This window comes from Lethenteron reissneri, chromosome 26 (assembly GCF_015708825.2).
Source record: "Lethenteron reissneri isolate LAM-NWPU_2019-01 chromosome 26, ASM1570882v1, whole genome shotgun sequence".
Taxonomy (NCBI): domain Eukaryota; kingdom Metazoa; phylum Chordata; class Hyperoartia; order Petromyzontiformes; family Petromyzontidae; genus Lethenteron; species Lethenteron reissneri.
In genome coordinates, this window is record NC_083804.1 from 23,560,831 (window position 1) to 23,582,379 (window position 21,549).

Genomic DNA, 21,549 nt, shown 5'->3' on the forward strand with positions numbered 1-21,549 from the left:
AAAACGATTCGCGTCCGATTCGTGGAGTCCACATCGAGACGTCTAGACGCGAATGTTGCGCCGTGTCGTACCGCGTAAACGCCGCATGCAATTGGGGAGCTTGGGCGGTGGTGCGCTCTTTGCTAATTTTCAGCCGGGCGGAGACACTTCCGCCGATGGGACATCATCAGTGCGAGGGCCCGCCACACCATTTGAAACCATTGGGGGTTTGACAGAAGCACGATGCTGATGATTGGGGTGGGTGGGGTGGTTGTTTTCACCATTTGTGTATTGTCAGGGGGCCCGCACTAAAGGTCACCAGGGGCCTTAGGTTCGCGTGACCTCTGCTGCCACTCGAGGCCGCGAGGTTCACCACCACCACCACCGCCACCAAGGCGATAAATAATATAATCGAGTATTACTCTTTGGTTCTTTCGGTAAAGTCACGTAGGTAGACATAATATAAAAAAATAAAATCTACCCACTTGACTTTACCGAAAGAACTAAAGAATATGGATTCCTGCAGTCACGAAAGCTTCAAATCAAGATTATAATCGATTATTGAATTGCGATCACGAATCGCGACGTTCGTCACAGCGCAATGCAGGTGAACTGTTGATGGTCCAGGGAGTACAGTACATACAACACATGTTACTGTACAGTATTTGCATGTTTGTGTTACGGCATGGTATGGGTCTTCCGATTTCCTTCCATTTACGGAGTGTAATCGAGTTTGAATCCGAATGTGCCGCACGCGTGCATTATGCATTAAATATGCACTTTAAAGGTTACTTTGATATACAACTCACACACAGCACCCTGTCACACAGCACACACACACACATCATCCTGTAACACACAGCACACACACAGCACACACACAGCACCCTGTAACACACAGCACCCTGTAACAAGCAGCACACAGCACACACACACAGCACACACACAGCACACACACAGCACACACACACAGCACACACACAGCACCCTGTAACACACAGCACACACACAGCACACACAGCACCCTGTAACACGCAGCACACAGCACACACACACAGCACACACACAGCACACACACAGCACACACACACAGCACACACACAGCACACACACAGCACCCTGTAACACAGCACACACACACAGCATCCTGTAACACACAGCACACACACAGCACACACACAGCACCCTGTAACACACAGCACGCACACAGCACCCTGTAACACGCAGCACACAGCACACACACACAGCACACACACAGCACACACACAGCATCCTGTAACACAGAGCACACACACACACACACAGCACACACACATAGCACACACACACAGCGCCCTGTAACACACAGCACACATACAGCACAAACACAGCACCCTGTAACACACAGCACACACACAGCACCCTGTAACACACAGCACACACACAGCACACACAGAGCACACACACAGCATCCTGTAACACACAGCACACACACACCACACACACAGCATTCCTGTAACACACAGCACACACACACAGCACACACACAGCGCCCTGTAACACACAGCACACACAGCACACACACACACAGTACACACAAACAGCACACACACAGCACACACACACAGCACACACACACAGCACACACAGCACACACACAGCACACACACACAGCACCCACACACAGCCCACACACACAGCACACACAGCACACACACACAGCATCCTGTAACACACAGCACACACACAGCACACACACAGCACACACACACAGCACACACACACAGCACCCTGTAACCCAGAGGGGGCGTGTGAGCGGGAGTGAGGAGCGGCTGAGGAGAGGAAGGGTGAGGGGGCGGTGTGAGGAGGAGGGGGGTGAGGAGGGGCAGTAAGGAGGGGGCGGGTTAGGGGGGGTGAGGAGGGTGTGGGTGAGAAGGGTGTGGGTGAGGGAGTATGAGGAGGGGGTGAGGGGGGAGGCGGGTGAGGGAGTGTGAGGAGGGGGTGAGGAGAGGGCGGGTGAGGGGTGAGGGGGTGAGGAGGAAGAGCAGCAAGAGTTGTTGATGATCGGCCGCGGCGGGCCGAGTGGCCATCGCGGAGTGGGCACCGCGCTGAGCAGCCTCCTTGGGATCGGTGCCCCCCCCCCATCACCCCACTCGTCGCATCCTTAGTGGAAACGCAACTTTGGACTTCGACACAAAGTCTGTTCCCGTCTTGCGAGCTTCCGCTGCGGCCAATCCTCACGCCCCCCACCCCAAGGCGTTCCAATATTTGGCGGCGTGTTTGAAGCGAGGCCGGCCGCTCTTCTTCACCTCAGATACATCCCTCCCTCCCTCCAGCCCGGGCCACCGAGTGCACTTCAAGGGACGTCAAAAAAACACGAAAGCCTCGCAGACCACTCCCGATCGGGACCCCAGGCAGCGTCGACTGAAGGTGGTGGCCACGAGCCCAAGGCCTGCCAGCCCTGACCCCTCCCGTGCTGCTGTGAACTCTGACCCCTCCCGTGCTGCTGCCAGCCCTGACCCCTCCCGTGCTGCTGCCAGCCCTGACCCCTCCCAAGCTGCTGTCAGCTCTGACCCCTCCCGTGCTGCTGCCAGCCCTGACCCCTCCCGTGCTGCTGCCAGCCCTGACCCCTCCCATGCTGCTGTCAGCTCTGACCCCTCCCGTGCTGCTGCCAGCCCTGACCCCTCCCGTGCTGCTGCCAGCCCTGACCCCTCCCGTGCTGCTGTCAGCTCTGACCCCTCCCGTGCTGCTGTGAGCTCTGACCCCTCCCGTGCTGCTGTCACCTCTGACCCCTCCCGTGCTGCTGTGAGCTCTGACCCCTCCCGTGCTGCTGTCACCTCTGACCCCTCCCGTGCTGCTGCCAGCCCTGACCCCTCCCGTGCTGCTGTCACCTCTGACCCCTCCCGTGCTGCTGTGAGCCCTGACCCCTCCCGTGCTGCTGCCAGCCCTGACCCCTCCCGTGCTGCTGCCAGCCCTGACCCCTCCCGTGCTGCTGTGAGCTCATTGCTGCTGAGTATTGAACTAATTGGGGGGGGGGGGTGGGGCAGAGTCGAGAGATAAAGCACCACGAACCTCCTCCCCCCGTGGAGCCTTTAATAGAATGTTGGGGGGGGGCAGTGCTGTTAGCGAGCACCTATTAAGGCCGACACGGCACACGATGGCGTGGTGTAGCCGTCACCATGGTCGACTTGTTTTTATTTTTACTTCCTAGGGCTTACGTTCACATGTGTAGGGCTGTTACAGAGGGGCTGTTTGTGTAGGGCTGTTTGCATAGGAGCTAACGGATAACAAACACAGTGGGCGGGGACTCCGTGAGCACACGGGGTGGTGCCCGCAACGACGTCCGCACTGGACGGCGTGAGGGGGGTTTCGATCCTCTAGGGGGGTATAAAAAGGGATGAGCCAGAGAGCTCGGGGTGGAGTCTTAGAGTAGTTAAAGGAAGACGGAAGACCGGCCAGGTAGGCCCTGGACTCCCCCTGGGACGCCGCCCTTGTAAGGGCAGCGCAGGCTGGAGCCAGTGGCGTGGTCCCGGAACCAGAGTTAGTCCTCTGGGATTCCGGGTACCGTAGCCCGACTGACCAGTGTCGGGCCAGACAGCCTCCCCTAGCCCGTTAGTGGAGGACTCGGCTAGGAAGGCTAGCTAGAGGTGAATTCCCAGTTATACGGGTGAGGGGGCCGATACATCCCTCCAGTGCTGTACGACATTGTGTAAATAAATACGTGTGCCTTACTACGGTGTCCAAGCGTCTTCGAGAGTACTTCATCTGGCGTCAGAAGAACCACGAACATGGACACGCGCCAATCAGCTCGAGCCAAAGTACAACAAATGGAAGACGCCGCCGAAATTGTCGAGCCCGAGATGGCTCAACAAGACAACGTGCAGCCGGGGCCGGACGCGTTCTTACCGGAGCGTCGGCATGAAGAGGAGCCGCGGACAGACGAGCTGAGGCTGGCCCACGAGAGACTGGCTGAACTGCTCTACGCCGCTGCCGCCACGCTAGAAAACATCACACGGCTGGGGGCTGGTGGTCCACCGCGGGGCGAGGGGAGCCGGCGTCCGGAGCGCCTTCCCGCCATTTCTGAAGATTCAAACTTTGAATTTCCCGCCATCGACGCGGCGACCGCTAGGGGCGTGGCCAACCTCAACCTGGGGTCCGACATCGGCCGCGCTGGGGCTGCCGCGTCAACGACGGAGGAGGGCGCGTCATCAAGGCTGCGACAGGCGATACCATCTGCCGTTCGCGCCGAGACACAGCCGAGTCGGGGAGACAGCAGCCCACGGGACTCCACGGCAACCGCTGCGCTGCACCAAAGGCTGCCTCCGCTTAAAGAATTTGTGGGCGCAGAGGGCGACTGGGGCGGCTTCCAGAGACGCTTCCTCGCCCACCAAGAAATGGCCAAATGGACAGACGCTGAAGCTCTCTGCGCGCTGCCGGCGCTCCTCGACGGCGACGCGCTCGCCGCCCTCACATCGGCGCCGAAGGAGAAGCGCTCTACGCTGCCGATGGCGCTGCAGCTGCTGGCCGGGGTCTACGGGCCTTCCGCGGAGTGTAGGCAGCAGTTCTACGACCGCCAGCGGGGCGCGAAGGAGTCGCCGCTGGCATACAGAACAAGTCTCCTGGCGTTGGCCAAGACAGCTTTTCCTCGCATGGACGAGGACGGGGTCGACGCCATGGTGACTGAGAAAATCCTCCTGCTAGCAGACGACCTGGACATCGCCGTCGTGGCACAGGAGGATACAGAGATGACTTCTCTACAAGCGGCGCGACTCCTCCACGCCAACCTGCTGTCGCAGCGGCGGAAGGCCAGCAGGGCAGCGGCTGGGCGTGCGGTGGCGGCAGCCACCCTCCCGGCGGAGGAGGTCCTCGCCGTCCACCATCGTCGGCAGCAGGGGACGGGAGCACGGCCGGGCCGGGACGGGTCGAGCCGCTTCGACCGTCCGTCATCGCCGCCGCCGCTTCCGCGCTGCTTCAACTGCGGCGTCCGGGGCCATGTCGCCTCGGGGTGCCGCTCTCCCCGACAGCGTGGGACGACGCCTCGCCAGGACGCCGGGCCTCCTCCTCCTCCCAAGCTTCATCAACATGATCCGGCGAGTCGCGACACCACACATGTTTGGCCAACACACACACCTGTCGCACACTCTCGCATCGCAACGAATGGGGGGACGACGTCGCATCGCGACGGGCCGGCGCGTACCACTGTGGGGACTCGAATCGAGCCCGGGCAGTGGTCCGCGTTGGCCCATCGCGTTGTGGCCGCATCGTCAGGGTCGTCGGCCGTCGTGGGACTTATTGACGGGGTTGAGGTACGCATCCTGGTTGACACGGGGGCATCGGCGACCATTATTTCCGAATTGATTTACAACATTTTGCCTGTCCAAAGCCGTCCCTTACTACCAGTTAATGTCCCATTCTATGCGGCGAATGGGGGCTCCCTTGGTATTATTGGACAAATTCGAGCGCAAATTTGTATCGGGGATATCAAATTATCAGGCCCGATTTTTGTTTCCTCCTCGCTGGCGGTTCCGTGCCTGCTGGGGACGGACTTCTTGGGTAAAATGCCGATCCGTATTTTAATAGACCAGGGATGCATTGAGCTCCCGTCGGGACGGCGCATGGCGTTTTTACCCTCCCCTTCTGTGATTCGGACGGCGTTCGTAACTATACCTGCGTCCGTCGTCGAAACCGTTCGTGTGCCGCCGGGGGCTCAGATGTTAGTACCTCTAAAACTTCGTCGGCCCTTCGCAGAGGGTATCGGGGCCCAGGGGATCCTGTTGGGACCGTCTAGGGCCGGGGTTAGTGGACCGCATTTGATTCCGGCCCTGACCGTCGTGAGGGGAGATGGGGACCCTTTCATCGCGGTCCTCAATGTGGGATCGCAACCTGTTGTGGTTCCTCGAGGGACGGTGCTTGCGCACGCGACGCCGATGCCCTGCGAGGAACCGGTTGCGAATCATGTCGGCACCGCCACCCGACTGCACCCACATTCGGACAGCGATGACGGGTGGCTCGACGCGCTTTGTGCGGGATCGACGGACCTGTCGAATTCAGAGCGCCAACAGCTTAGATCGCTACTGCAGGAATTTTCCGACGTTTTTAGTCAGAATAAATACGATTTGGGTTGTACTCATCTACTGCGTCACCATATTGACACGGGTGACAGCGCGCCAATTCGCCAAAATCCGTTTCGGTTGAGTCCCGCCGAAAAGGACCATGTCAAATTGGCTGTGGATGACATGTTAGCCGCCGACATTATTTCTCCCTCTACCAGCCCTTGGGGAGCGCCGATCGTCCTGGTTAAAAAGCAGGACGGCTCGTTGCGGTTTTGCGTTGATTTTCGGCGCCTTAACAAAATCTCGGTTGCCGACGCATACCCGCTCCCACGGATGGACGAATCGCTGGACGCCTTGGCGGGAGCGCGATTCTTCTCCACGCTGGATTTACTTTCGGGATTCTGGCAGCTTCCTCTGGATGATGAATCGAAACCTAAAACTGCTTTCCGTACACCGCACGGCCTGTTCCAATTCAACCGGTTGCCGATGGGCTTACACTCAGCGCCGGCAACCTTCCAACGTTTGATGGAATTGGTTTTGGCTGGATTGCAATGGGAGTCGTGCCTGATTTATTTGGATGATGTTATTGTCTTCGCTAAAACTTTTGACGAACATCTCCAGAGGTTGCGGGCGGTTTTCCTAAAGATGCGGGCTGCTAATTTGAAGTTCAAGCCCCAAAAGTGTCATTTGTTACGCGATTCCGTGCGTTATTTGGGCCACATCGTAGGGCGCTCGGGTATTGCTACCGATCCCGCCAAAACGCAGTGTGTCAGCTCCTGGCCAACTCCCACCACGGTGGGAGAGGTCAGGAGTTTCGTCGGCTTCGCGTCATATTACAGACGGTTCGTCGCCGACTTTGCAACAATTGCCAAACCCCTACACGCATTAACATCAAAGGGGGTTCGGTTCCACTGGGGTCAAGAGGAGGAGGCTGCTTTTTGCTCCCTTCGGGACGCCTTGGTAAAAGCTCCTCCCTTGATCTACCCCGATTTTTCAAAGCCGTTCCTGCTCGACACCGATGCGAGCAACACGGGTATTGGGGGCGTGCTTTCCCAGGTGGTTGACGGCGTCGAACGGGTGGTTGCGTACGGCAGTCGGGTGTTGTCTCAAGCAGAGCAAAGATATTGTGTTACCCGCAGAGAACTGTTGGCAATTGTTTATTTCATCCAACAGTATCGCCCATATCTGTACGGTCGGCGTTTCACCGTCCGCACAGATCATGCGGCACTGCAGTACGCCCTGCGAGTTCAACAGCCATCGGGACAATTGTCCCGATGGTTGGAGATCCTCCAGGATTTTGATTTTGATACCACATACCGTAAGGGCGTCCGCCACACCAACGCGGACGCTCTGTCGCGCATGCCAACCACCTCGGAATGCGCGTGCCTCCTGGGGTCGGGACGTTGCAAACCAGCAGGGGACGTGTCGGTTTCGGGCCTTGCGGCCGCCGCCGACGGCGGGACAGTTGTTCAGAATTCTATCGAACAACAAGGGAAAGATTCCCTGCTGGGTTTGCACATTCAGGAATGGGGGCGCCTCCAGATGGAGGATACCTCCCTCCTCGCGTTGCGTCGTCGCGCCGGGGAGGCAGGGCGGGGATCGGGTGATGCCGACGCATGGGAAATGCACGCGGGGTTGCTGTTGCACTGGGACGGAAAATCCCACCGACACCGGCTGGTGGTCCCTTCGGGCTTACGGGGTAAGGTGGTGTGGGCTGCTCATGAGCGCCTCCTCCACCTGGGTACCCAGAAGACCCTCGCCTTGCTCCAGCGTGATTTCTTTTGGCAAGGCATGACAAGGGATGTCTCTGATCTGTTGGCTTCATGCCCGCGGTGTGCACAGCGAAAACCACCAGCACGAGAATCAAACCCGCCCTTGCAGTCTATCAGGGTCTCCAGGGTAAACGAACTTGTCGCGCTGGATATTCTGGGCCCATTCCCCGCCACCCCTAGGGGAAATAGATACTTGTTAACCGGGGTCGAGTATTTTACGCGCTGGCCTATGGCCTGGCCCCTGGCCAATCAGTCGGCAGCGGCCATCGTCGACGCCTTTGTTCAAGGCTATGTCATGGACAAAGGTGCCCCGGAGCGGCTGCTGACCGACCAGGGTAGAAATTTTTCCGGAAAACTCCTCCAACAGGTTTGTGAGCTCCTAGGAACGAAAAAGATTCGTACTTCCCCCTATCACCCGCAAACTGACGGGATGGTCGAGCGTCTGCATCGCACCATCTCGTCTATGTTATCACAGCAGGTTTCGGACTCACAGACTGATTGGGACTTGAAAATCCAAGGGGTCTTGGCAGCATACAGATTGGCCCCCCATGCTGCAACGGGATTTTCACCATTCTTCCTCATGTATGGGCGCGACCCTGACCCACCCATTCGGGCGCAGCTGCAGATCCCCACACCACTGAGTAAAACTAAATTAATTGACCATGTCAAATTCAACCTGGAAAAATTGGCTGAGGCACGGGATGCTGCCATGCTAAATTCAGAACAGCGTCAAAAAGCAAACGAGCGCCTCAGACTGGGTCGCGCGCACGTGCTGCAGTGGAAGCCGGGGGACAGGGCATGGCTGCACTGCCCCCAGGTACCGCTCGCAACATCCCCTAAACTGGCGCGGCCGTGGAGGGGTCCTGTAGAGGTGGTCGAGGTTCTGCGGCCTCAGTGTGTTCGCATCAAATGGGGGAGGCGCCGGTGGTTTGTGCACCCCTCGAGACTAAAACCATTCGTTGCGGTGCGAGGCCCCACTCCACACACGCATGGCCAAACATGTGGGGGGTCGGCCGACTCAAAGGGTCCGTCCTTACTGCCCTCGCCTGACGTGTCACCGGCTGTCCCGCCCACAGGTGCACCGGGATTGACGAGCTCGCACTCACCTACCGCTGCGAGGGATGCCGAGGGTCTCGCGACGTCAAACGCGGACTCAATACAGAATGAACAACTGCCACCGGCCGGTTCGCCACCCGGGGTTGCCCCGTGTGACGGGCCAGCAGCAAGGACACGCGCAAAAATGCGCAGACTCTTATGATGCATTGGAGGAACACTTAATTCTCTTGTGTACGGTTGCGGGGTGCTGCGTCGGTGGGGAGCTCCTACCACATTTTTGTTGTGTTGCATGTGTGCTAGGGGTTCCCTGCTAAACCTGTATATACGTCGATCTTACGGTATTCGTATTTATTCAGGGGGGGTGCGTCGGATTGTTTCCTTCGGGGTTGTGAGTTTTGTTGTTGTCGTTGTTGTTGTTGTTGCTGTTGTTCCCTTCATGTTATCGTAAAAAAAAAAACGTTTTTTTAAGGCACACGCGGGGATCCAGGGGTTAATTAACCTTTATTGAAGTTGTTGCAGCCGGGACGGCTGCGAGCTGTACAGGGGGGGGTGATGTAGGGCTGTTACAGAGGGGCTGTTTGTGTAGGGCTGTTTGCATAGGAGCTAACGGATAACAAACACAGTGGGCGGGGACTCCGTGAGCACACGGGGTGGTGCCCGCAACGACGTCCGCACTGGACGGCGTGAGGGGGGTTTCGATCCTCTAGGGGGGTATAAAAAGGGATGAGCCAGAGAGCTCGGGGTGGAGTCTTAGAGTAGTTAAAGGAAGACGGAAGACCGGCCAGGTAGGCCCTGGACTCCCCCTGGGACGCCGCCCTTGTAAGGGCAGCGCAGGCTGGAGCCAGTGGCGTGGTCCCGGAACCAGAGTTAGTCCTCTGGGATTCCGGGTACCGTAGCCCGACTGACCAGTGTCGGGCCAGACAGCCTCCCCTAGCCCGTTAGTGGAGGACTCGGCTAGGAAGGCTAGCTAGAGGTGAATTCCCAGTTATACGGGTGAGGGGGCCGATACATCCCTCCAGTGCTGTACGACATTGTGTAAATAAATACGTGTGCCTTACTACGGTGTCCAAGCGTCTTCGAGAGTACTTCACATGTAAAAAACAGGTGCTCATTTAAGGCTGAGTCGACCCAGGAAAGGCTCAGAACCGGTTCGGATAGTGGCAACTGATAGTTTGCCATGAGCCGGAATCAAACTCGGGGGGGGGGGGGGAGGGGGCCCATGGTTCATAGGGCAGTGCGCTAACCACTGCACCACCACTCTGCTGATAACAAAACACCCAAGACACACAAAGACGCACACACAAACACACAGGCGCGCGTGCATCACCACATGCTTGGAAGACGTCGCGAGGATTTGCAGCATCTCTTTAAGTTCTCTTTGTAACCTTTCTCACATCGCCGCGTTCGTCGCAGTTCGTGAGAAGCAGCGAGCGAAGGTGCCCGTGAGTGTCGCCGTCTCCTCTCGTTACTCTCCCTCCACCCCCAAAGCAGCGGATGACACGTCCACTCAGGGCGCTCATAATTGTGGAATAAGCCGCAGTTACGCGGGCCTTCCATATAATGGGGGGGGGGGGGGGGTGTGGGGGAGCAAAGTGGACCCAACGAGGCACAATCGGGTCAAACAGACCTCGGTCCAAATCAATCCGTGCCACCGGGAGCACAGATGGAAATTCCCCGAAACTGTGCCGGGTCAGCTGGCAACCTGTACGGCCCACCACTCGCTCATCCGCTCCCTCATCCAGCAGTGGCTGTATGGCGACTGCTGCTGCTGCTGATGACGACAGTGCTATTAATGATGGGGAGTGCGTGGTGTGTGAAGGCTGCTTGAGTGTTGTCAGCCCGGGCTACCCAGAGAGAGGACCCACGCGTGCGGCGTACACCTGGCAGTGTGTGTGCTTGTGCGGCTGAATAATTGAGGCTTTCCAACCGAACACCTGACCTCACCTGACTCGGCTGCACTGGAAAAACCAGGCCGGCTCGTTTTGCACCGCGCGCGCGCGCACGCGCTGCCACCGCGGAGTGAAAGCCTAAACTGTGCACACGTAGGTGCAAACTAATCTCTAACCCCCCCACTTCCATCTCAGCTGCCCCTCTCCCCCTCCTCTCACCCCCTCCTCCGTCCACTATCTCACCACCGCACTCCCCACCAACCAACCTCCAGCTCCCCGCTCTCCGCACTTCCCCGAATCCTCCACCTCCAGGAGCCCAAAGGTCGCCCGGTGTCGAGTTTGCGGCGCCCTCCCGGGCTGTCTGGAGAGCGGCGTGTGTGTGCGTGTGCGTGAGTGCACACGTGTGTGAGTGTGTGTGTACGTGAGTGCACACGTGTGTGAGTGTGTGTGTACGTGAGTGCACACGTGTGTGAGTGTGCGTGTGCGTGAGTGCACACGTGTGTGAGTGTGTGTGTGGGGAGCGGCGGTGCAGCTGTTAGCAAACTGACGCAAGTTCGATTCCCGCTCATGGCCAATACCGGTGACGAATATCTGAACCGGTCCTGGGCCTCCTCTAGATCGACTCAGCATCAAATGAGTAGCCTGGTGCAGAGTGTAAACATCGCCACTGGGGAGACATGGTGCTGGCCACCCACCCCCCTCGTCTGCCGTTCCAACCTTCATAATTACTCGCTCACAGAACTTGGCACAACAGTCTCTGTAGGTCGTTGTCTCCGTGAGTCATCTAACCCATGGCACCCGGGTCTCTCCTGTGACCTCCTGGCAGCGATCCTTCGACACATCACGTGGCCTCAACGTGCACCTATCCTGTCACAAGCGCCGTGGTGATGTCACCATCGAATATCAGCTGCTGTTGTCTTCGTCCGTGCCGTGTGTGCGTCTGTGCGCACGCGTACGTTAACGCGCGCACGCGCGTGTGTGTGGGTTATACGCGCATGTGCTCGAGAACGGCCCTTGCCCCAACGGTCTGTTCAAGGCTTTACGGGTCGATCTTTGTCTCTTTGCGTGGCGCCGCCCCGGCAGGATGAGGAGTCGGAGTCGGTGAGCAGCGTGGAGGAGCAGCGCGACATGAGCGCCTCCGCTCCCCCCGCGTCCGAGACGGAGCGCCACGAGCGCGATGGCGGTGGCAGCAGCCCCCGGGGCAGTCAGGGCGGCGATGAAGGTAGCACCGGCGACCCTGCCCCCGCGACCCTGCCCCTTCGACCCTGCCCCCGCGAGCCTGCCCCTCCTGCCACCGCAACTCTACCCCCGCGAGCCTGCCCCTTCAACCCTGCCCCCGCGACCCTGCGCCCCGCTGGCAATGTTTTAGGCAACGGTGTCTTCTTCATAGAAGAGAGGTCTTCCTGTTTTAGATCGGCGAGTGCGTGGAGGTTTTTGTTTACACGAAAGCGAATGCACACAGCTCACACGATCCCAACGCTCCATGCGTACATTAATACAGTACAAGTCGTAGATTCTTACATGCGCGGTTCGCGTGGGAATCAATTCTGTCCGCAGGACTGATGCATCGTTGCGCGCCTCCTGTCCAGCAAGATATTGTCAGTGCCTCCTGACTTTACTGCACTCGATGAATCGAGGCGAGGGCTCTACGCAGCTACACCGTGGAAAATCAATATCCACTCCAAATGTGTCTCCTCGCGAACGGCCGAGTGCTCCGCAAACCGCCTCCCCGCCGTTTGGTTTATCCCAGGATGATGCCACCGGATCAGTGACCAAGAGGCGTTGCTATAAGCGGTCCGCTGGTAAAGAGGGCAGCCGTGAGTTTGCGGTGAAATAAGTCGTCGCGACCTTGAGTCACCCTTATGCTGATCCGGCCCCGATCGCAGCCATGGGCCACGTGGCAATGCCACGGTGGCCTTGGGGTGTCATGGTGGCGAGATGTTAACTCCCTCGCCTGGTATGCAGGAGGTACTGGGTTCGATCCCGACCCTGAGGGCTGTTGTATATTTGGAGTTTGCATGTTCTCTCTCCCCGTAGTCACGTGGATTTTTCTCTGGGTCCTCCAGTTTATCCCTCTGCATTTAGAATGAACGTGCGTTTAGAGTATTTGGCTGCTATACATTTCCATGTGATAAGCCACTTCATTGAGCTGTAATTTGTGGCCAGCACGCTTCTGAAAATTGTTTAGTTTTTTTTAGTTTCAATGCAGCCTCGCCCATAAAGGCCCTTCTCATTAAGTTTTGGCGCAGCTGAGACCATCTTACGCACTATGCACACCAGAGAATCCGGTTTTAGAGGCGTTGATGCGTTGGCAGACAAACACCGCTAAAGAGGGCGGCGGTTAGCATGAGGTGGGGAAGTCATAACCCTGAGTTTGCAACGAACTGAGAATATAAAATCTCAATATTCAGCAAAATGTTTTGTTTGCCATCAACCTCTTGGATTTAAAGACCGGTGCCATCCGGCAGCACCCATGGGAACAAGCCAACTCTGGAGTGGTCTCGACCTTCTGGGTCTCATCAGCAAGGTCAGGCTTGCTAAACAAATTCTGCTGGACTAACAGATGTTATTGGCAAGAGCTCTCCAAATAAGCTATGGCATCCCGTTAAACGCACAAAGCAGTACCATGATGAGTGTGCGTAACATACGATTGATATTGCCTTACAATGTATAACAGCCTAACGTTTCAGGCAATAGCCCTCATTCAGAGCAGAGAAAGATCGACTCGTAGCTATCGACTGCACGTTATACTGCGAAGTTAAAGTGTATATATATTTTTAAACGGTTTGTAATTGAACAGTTCTCCATCGACCACTTCAAAAGTTAAACAGATAGGCTCAAGAGCTCAATTGCACTCAAAGTAAAACGGTCGACTCTTGCCACCTAACCGTGTCAAGGGGAGAAGCATTGTTATGCAGCAATCCGCACCTACCACCCCTCAACGTTGTGATTTGTTTCGGCTGCTAATGCCTTGTTGATCAGTTGGTAATTGAGATGAACCCGCACCAGGATCCCAGGATAGCCCTCATGAGTCAACAAGATGCCGTTCATAGAACTCTCGCTCCGGCACGCACCACATCTCGCGTACGTTGCGGTGACCCATGTCCGTGGGACGCACGCACGGACGCTGCTGCTTCGTGGCCACCACGGTGGAAGTGGCTGGGGGAGGGAGCGTCATTGACAGCGCGATTGCTTCGCCTAAACCGAGTCCAGTGCAGCGTCTCAGCCTCACGGCCGCCCGCGTCGCGATCGGTCCACATCTCAAATGAGCGTGGAGCGAACGTTGAAAACAAAAGCCTCATAAATGACTTGGCCGTCTGCAGCGGACACACCTGACGAGGGCTGCTGCAGAAAATCGAGAAGCATTTCATGGCCGCTGAGTGTGCGGCGGTGAAATCGACCCACGCCGTTCCGGGCTTTACCGACGATCCAGGGATAGAACCCAAAAAATGATAACGGCCCAGATCTCGCGATCCGTCGCTAGGGATGCTGCTGTGGGGTGAAGTTGAGCACACTGGACTTGCTATCCAGAGGCCGCCGGTTGGATTTGATCTCCCGGCGAGGCAGTTGAACGAACAACGCAAGTTTCTTAATTTCCTACCCTTGCCACCCCCGTCCACCCAGCAGCAGTGTGCATGGGTTCATCGCAGCTGGTCAATCGGCAGGTCGTGTGTGGCGGGGTAAAGTGTGGGTAACTCCCACTTCTTCCACGACGTCTTGCCAGCGTGGAGGGGGCATCTCTCGAGCTCCACTGTAGTGGAGGCCCTTCTGCAATCAGTGGGGTGAGTGAGCCTTGCCCCTCCGATCCCCTCAGAGCAGACCTGGGGGGGGGGGGGGCAGCCTGTCCCGCGATCCATGGCGCTGACATTTCCCACGGAGACCGACCCGACGGGTCCCTCGCTGCTGCGTCGTCGTAATTTGCTGTCGCGCGTTGTTTTTCAACACGGCGGTGTGCAAGTTGTTGTTGTTGTTGTTGGCTCGCACAGCTGGGGCGCATCCCGTGCGTACATTTAACGCTGCCCAGCGAGGTCGTCGCAGCCACGGACACGGAGGGGGCCCTCCCGGTTTCGTCTCCTGCCAAAATAAAAAAACCTCCCCTGCCCATGGCCGACAGCTGCGTGGGCAGGCCTTCATCCAGCAGTGGATTGACCCAACATCTGTAAATTATTGTTAGGGTTAGGGTCAGGGGGGTTGAATTCACATAAATGATTATATAAAATGTCAACGTCTTTGTCAGCCTACTGTTGGATGGAGATCACGATGTCGGCACAGTCCTGCCTACGTACATCAGTCCACTACTGGATGGAGGCATGCATAGACACAGCCAAACAAGTGTGCGCAACTACAGTGGGAGTGGCGGTGCCCATAACTCAGTGGCTCTTAACGTGGGGTGCACGGTGCACCCCCTGGGGGTGCACGCTGCACCCCCTGGGGGTGCGAGACGTGGCCAGATCTTTTTTAAGAAGGCAAATCGTTGAACCATAAATGAAGCACGGGCATGTAAGTACAACTACTTTGTTTCATCAAACCCTCTGTGTTAATTAATATTTATTATAATTTTCTCTACGCTTGAGAACCAAAGGGGTACAAGGCTGCAGTGAACGTCAAGAGCCGCTGCCATAAATGAACGTGCCGTGCCCCTGCCCCCCATCGACACCTCGCAGTGTTTGGGCTACGGCCAACCCCCTCGTCCGTCTTGCGGTGCCGAGCGCCGATCCCGGCCCCGAGGGCTGAACCGTCGTCACCTGCAGACGATCGTCGTGAGCCGCGGCGGTCACGGCGACGGTGGCTCCGGTGCAGATGTAACGTCGCATGGCGGACACTGCCGGCTAGGGCAGGGGCGGTACACGGACACGCACCGCCACAGTGTCTCGGCTTCCAACCACCGCCGCCACCACTGGCACCACCACTGGCACCACCACTGGCACCACTACCAGCACCACTACCAGCACCACCACTGGCACCACTACCAGCACCACCACCGCTGCTCTCAGTGACACAGGGATGGCCTCTCGTGTAGTGGTGGTGGTTGGTGGTAGTTGGTGGTAGTGGTGGGTGGGGTGTTGAATTGATGGTGGTGGTAACAGTGGTGGTGGTTGTTGTTGTTGGTGATGGCAGCTGGTTGGGGTGGTGGTGGATGGTGTGGCATTGGGTGGTGGTGGATGGGTGTGGCATTTGGTGGTGGTGGATGGGTGTGGTATTGGGTGGTGGTGGATGGGTGTGGTATTGGGTGGGGGTGGATGGGTGTGGTATTGGTTAATGGCTGTGGTGGCAGCGGTGCCTGAGTATGGCTCTGGAGCTGATGGGTTTGAGACGCGGCGTCTCAGAAGGGTTTCAGAAAATGCCCTGGCCCCATTTCAGTTTTATTAAAGTTAGGCAGCTAAAACCACAACACGTCTTAACGGAAGTCACTGATGTTAGTCGTTGACACTTACTTTCATGCACCTGCCCAGAGCCCCTTCTACCTGTGGACGAGGGTCACCCCCCCACCCCCACGCGACACCATGGTGAATTAGCAATGTGACGGAAAATTACGAGAGGTTGACGTTTTGGGAAATGAGCCTTCTTCAGAGCAGAAAGAGAGCCTGGGTTGGAGAGATTGACTGACGTTACACTTGGACGCCACACCTCACACTCGTTGACAGATTAACTCGTTCTGAATTGACGCAGGAAGTCGAGCCAATTAGATTTTGTGTGGCCAGGGTGAGAACTCACGAGGCCAGGGCAGAGGAGTCTCATCCGCGAGCATGACCTGGGTCACCACAATGACAACACGAAATAAAGTACAGTACAGCAATGGAGCAAATAGCAATCGGAACAAAAAACAACTGGGTTGTCGCGTGAGAAATGAGTTTTGTTTTTTCTAACGGTAAACAATGAGCATCACACAAATCCTCACGAAGTTAAATCATGAAATTGGTTTAAATTAAAAGAAAATAACGTAGAATTGGTTGGGAGTAATTCTTAAAAAAATATGCAGATTTAAGAACGCATCCTTTTGTTTTGCTGCTACCATCTCTGCCAGCCTGCCGTCCACACGCATACACACGCAGCTGTGGCCTTAGCATCTGAAATAATAAAATAAAATAAACGCTTTGTGCTTTCTGATAAGGAAAGGTCTGCTTCCCAGCCCTGGGGCTGAAACTTAGTGATAATGACTCTTAACTCCTCAACAATCTCTCAACCCCTCCGCCACTTTAATCCCTGCCCCCCAAGCCCCAGCCGAACCCTGCCCCCCCCCCACATTTGCATGGAACGCCGGCGAGCGAGGCGGGGCGTAGGGGGGTGAGTGGGCAGAGTACGGAGAGGAGGCAGAGAGGGGGCGAGGGAGGGGAGGGGGAGTGCACCACGAGGCTAGTTGGAGGGCTCTCGGAGGGAGGGTGGGAGTCCGGGGGGAGGGTGGAAAGTGTTGCTGGAGGAGGAGCGGGGGAGGCGGTAGTGGGTGACTGACATTTCACTTCGTCACAAACCCTACCCTGGAGGCCCGGCAATGTCTGCCTGTGCACCGACGTGAGAAATATATGAGGCAAGGGCTAAGCAGAGAGTGTCCATCACGGTCAGACGTCGCTTCTCGTCGAGTGATGTGCGGAGGCTCGCAGATGCAGCGCGGATAATTGCAGGGAGCGCCGTCCTTAAAATTGTATGCAGCGGGCAGCGTGCGTCGGGCGTGTGCGGTGGTGGTGGTGGCTTTTTATTTTTTTCTCGGTCGCTCTCTCTCTCCGAAAAATTTGAAAGGAGCCACCCATTGAAGCGACCGAAGAGGTCACGGCATCGTGAGTATTAGTCGCTAGAAATCTGCGGAGGAATAAAAGGAAGCACGGTCTGCAGTTTTCGTGGCGAGCAGGGTAGGGGGAGCAACGCCGACGATGCAAAGTGATAATTGAGCATTCCCAATCGTCGGGCTCCCTCCTGCGCATGTGTGCTTGACCTCTGGAGTGAAGAAGCTCATGCGGATCCTGCGTTAACTTGGAAGGTATGGATCTCCTTCCTTTCCGGTGCCCAGTTTCGCTCTCTAGTGGAATTCCTGCTGCTGTCTGTGGCTCTCAGCAGCGACGTTCTACATCTCTCTCTCTCGCTCTCTCTCTCATCTATTTAAGCCTCCATTAATACGAGCCCACCTTTTTTTTCCTGCCGAGCAACATTAACACTTTCTGGATGAGTGGCAGGAGATATATATTCTTTTGTGGGAGGCAGAGGAAGGCATTTCCCGTGAAACCATCAGCTTTGCCTTCCAGATCAGCAAAGGCAAGCGGGCGAGAATGGGGCGCGCCGATTAGCTCGCATATTTCCGTCGTAAATTAAATTCCCTCTCCGTTGCGTCGTTTGGATGTCGGTACAGTGAGAGAGGTGGGGGGGAGGATCTGTCTGCAGTTGCACCGCTAACGTCAGCGTTAATCCCGCGAGGAGTTCGAGGGCCCTGGTGCCATCGTGGGCCCAAATGTGGGCCTCCATTGTGCGCTCGCAGGTGCTGCCGACGACGCCGTTGAGGTGGTGACTCGGCGGCCAACCCGAAATGTTGGCTCGATGTTGAAAAGTGCAAAGTGAATTCGCTGCTCAGATGAGCATCGCGGCGGTGCCCGAGGCAGTGGTGGAAATTCCACGTTCCTATGGCGAGGACGAGTCTATCCTTAGCACGGCCACTGTCGACTTCCCAACAAAGTGGTACCTATTTTTGTCAACGCCGGAGGGAGAGATGATGATTGGCCGAGTCACCCCCTCCACCCCCAAGATTGAACTAATATTTATTATAATATTTACAACCCTTTTGTTGGTCCGCGGCTGGACGGAGGCCATCCCAACGGCGCGTCAGCCACCGAGGCAGGGAGCCTTCTTTGACCTACTCCAGGGTGGTTTGACAAGCGGCAGGAGTCGTACATTCACCTCCGACTGATCGGCGGAGCCTTCTCGCGCGCCGTGGAGGAATGGGCGGCTGTGGGTTATTCCTGTCGTCAGGGCTCTGCGTGTCTGTGGATAATTAACAACCGTGGAAGGTATTTATCAGCTTATATCGACACGGCAGCCTGCCTGTGTGTTGGGATGGGGGGGGTAGTGTGGTAGGTTGGGGGGGGCATGCCAGGCTTGGGGGCGGAAATCCAGAGAGACTCAAGCAGCTTTGAGATGCACTCGGCCCCTTTACTGTTCCTAATGAGTCGCAGAGGCTACCTCCTCCTCCTCCAGCTGGCCCTGACTCGAGGCTTGTGAGCCGAGTGAGATGAATGATCGCATCGTCGAGGCGTCCTCGATTTCCCGCGCTTGGCTTCCTGAGCGAGCGCGCTCCGAGACAGCTCCCCCACCCTAATGAGTCTCCGGGTGACCCCGGCCGAGTCCGCGGGTTTTGTGGGATTGTATCCTCGGCCTGGTGAGGCTCGGGATCGGGGACTCGAGTCCGCCAGGCTACCAGGAACAAGAGTCCGGGCAATTATCCGCCGAGTGGCAAATGCGTTTTAAATAATAATTAACGTACACCCCTTTGTGAATCCGCTGCTAAATGAAGGGCTCCCTACTCACACCATGTCGGCCATGTGGATTGTTTGGCCATACTTCACCATGCTGGTCAGTGGGGGCCGGTGAATGAGCAAAGCCTAATGACAGATAATACAGTCGGCTGGCATTTCGGGCCAATGTCCATTCTTCAGAGCGGAGAGAGGGGGCCAGAGAGAGAGAGAGATCGACTTTACGGTGAGGGATTGCACCTTACACCGCGGCACTTTGAGCAAATTGTGAAATATCTGGAAAGGTTGCAAACGGAGCGTTGTTTTTCTCTTTGGTAGTCGTGAGCTCGCAGTGCCCCCACAGTGCCAGCCGCGACGCCTCCTCCGCTCGTAAAACAATGCAGCAGAGAGGAGCGCGCCCCGAGCCGGCGCGACCTCATGCCAGCAAATTCTCGAGCGGACGCGGAGGCAAATATATGTTTCTCTCGCCTCTGACGATGTGTACGCAGTTCGATCAAGTATTTCTACCCCACCCCCCCCACCAAATATACGGGAGTAAATAATAGATGGCCTGTGGAATAATGTGCGGACTCGTGCGTACAGTGTATATCCACACCGCCCCCCCTTTATGATTTCACTACGAGCTGCCGAGGCAGGCGATGGGAAAATAAATCAGCAATGCAGAGAGACTCGCATAATCCCACGTGAAATCCTGCAGCAGATTTGCTTTAATGCTAGACGACGATAAGCGTTGAATCGCGATCACTTTTTTTGTTTGTTGCCAGCAGACTGATAGTGCGGTCGCTAGATGCTAATGTATACCGACGGTGCTTTGATGCGAGTGCAGATAAGCGTGCTTGATTGGGGGGGGGGCAACGCACACACGACTAGAAATTCCAGATGTTTGGCCCTCCTCCTGCTCTCACCTCCGCCAACTTTATCACGGCTCATCAGCCGCTCGCCTTTGCGGCTCTCTTTCACAGCGTCACGACACCATACGATGCACTCAATGCAATATACGATTTGTATTTATAGAATCATTATAACGTACATCCGCTACTGGATGAAAGTTTCGCCACAGTGGGGGGGGGGGGGGGGGGGGGGGGGCGGGGGCGGGGGAGTTTTGGGGGTGGGCCTGCGATGGGCCCCGTACTGGGCCCCACTGTGGGCCCCACTGTGGGCCCCACTGTGGGCCCCACTGTGGGCCCCACTGTGGGCCCCACTGTGGGCCCTCACTTGGCCCCGCACTGGTAGAAGGGAGGGGAGCATCGTGAAGCGACGCCTCCCGGGCCGCTTCACGATGCTGCGCTGGCGGTACCGATACGTGCTCCAAGAGCCCCCATTTATCTTTGCAATCGCTCGCTCGCTTCCCTTCCCATCCCTCCTACTCCTCCTCCTCAATTCTTCCCTTCCTTCTTCTGTGACGCCTCCCTCCCTCTCTCTCTCTCCCTCGGCATAAACTGCAAGCTCCGGCATCCGGGAGACAGTGTCTCCGTCAGCGGTCACATTCCCTTTGGAGTTTTTCGACAAAGTGAATGCGACGTGACGACTTTGGAACCCACTAATGAGGCAAATTAATTCAGCAATTGTCTGAGGGGAGCGTTGGCAACTCCCCCTCGCTGCGCCTCACGGGAGCCCTCTTCCTTCTATTCGGATGTATCGGTGAGGAATGTCCCGAGCGCTGACCGCTGCGGTGACCGATCGCCACCAGCCCGCACGGCCGTGGGGCGCGTGACGAGGCTGGCACGGGCTCGGGAGGCAACGCTACCCCTCCTCCCCCGCACCTGCCTCCCCGGCTGCAACACGAGGACTCGGCGATGCGTCTCAGGATTTTCGAAGTCATTTCGGGACGTCGCCGTGCTCAAGCGAAAAGTTTTGCAACTATCTGGCTAATTGTGACGAACGAACGCCGCCGCCGCTCCCCCGATGGCTCCCCTCTATCGCAACGGGTCGCCGGTTTGTTCAATTTTCACGGCGGCATCTCGGGGGATTCGATCCGACTGCTGCGAGATAACGTTGATGCTGTTATTGAAAATGCTGCGAGCGTTTTTTAAATGTATTCACGACGGAGATCACGGTGCTGCCGACGAGCTGCTGACAACGATGGCATTGGGTGATGGGGTCTTGTGAGAGACGACGCTGACTCACCGGTGTCGGAATTAATCGGTGCTCGTTCTTGTGCTGAAGTTGACGTGAACCCATCGTCCCTCCTATTTGTGCGACGTCAACTTTGGTCCTCCCATTTGTAAAAACCAACACCTGTCATGAGAAAGTGGAATTTCCATTCGCCCAATAGACACGAGTGCTACCCCAAGCCCATTTAATCGAGAAGACAGAACAGTTTCACTTGGCTCGATGCAATTGCTGTTGACGCTGACGGTTTTACGTT

At 56.8% G+C, this 21,549-nt stretch overlaps 1 protein-coding gene across 1 annotated transcript in view; it reads left to right on the forward strand.

Moving 5' to 3' along the window:
• Positions 1-21,549, forward strand: part of LOC133347897 (nucleolar protein 4-like) — a 146,405-nt gene that overhangs the window by 68,919 nt on the left and 55,937 nt on the right. Inside the window, exon 5 of the mRNA XM_061560632.1 lies at positions 11,812-11,950. Within this exon, the coding sequence (XP_061416616.1) occupies positions 11,812-11,950 (139 nt within the window). The remainder of the gene's footprint in view (positions 1-11,811; positions 11,951-21,549) is intronic.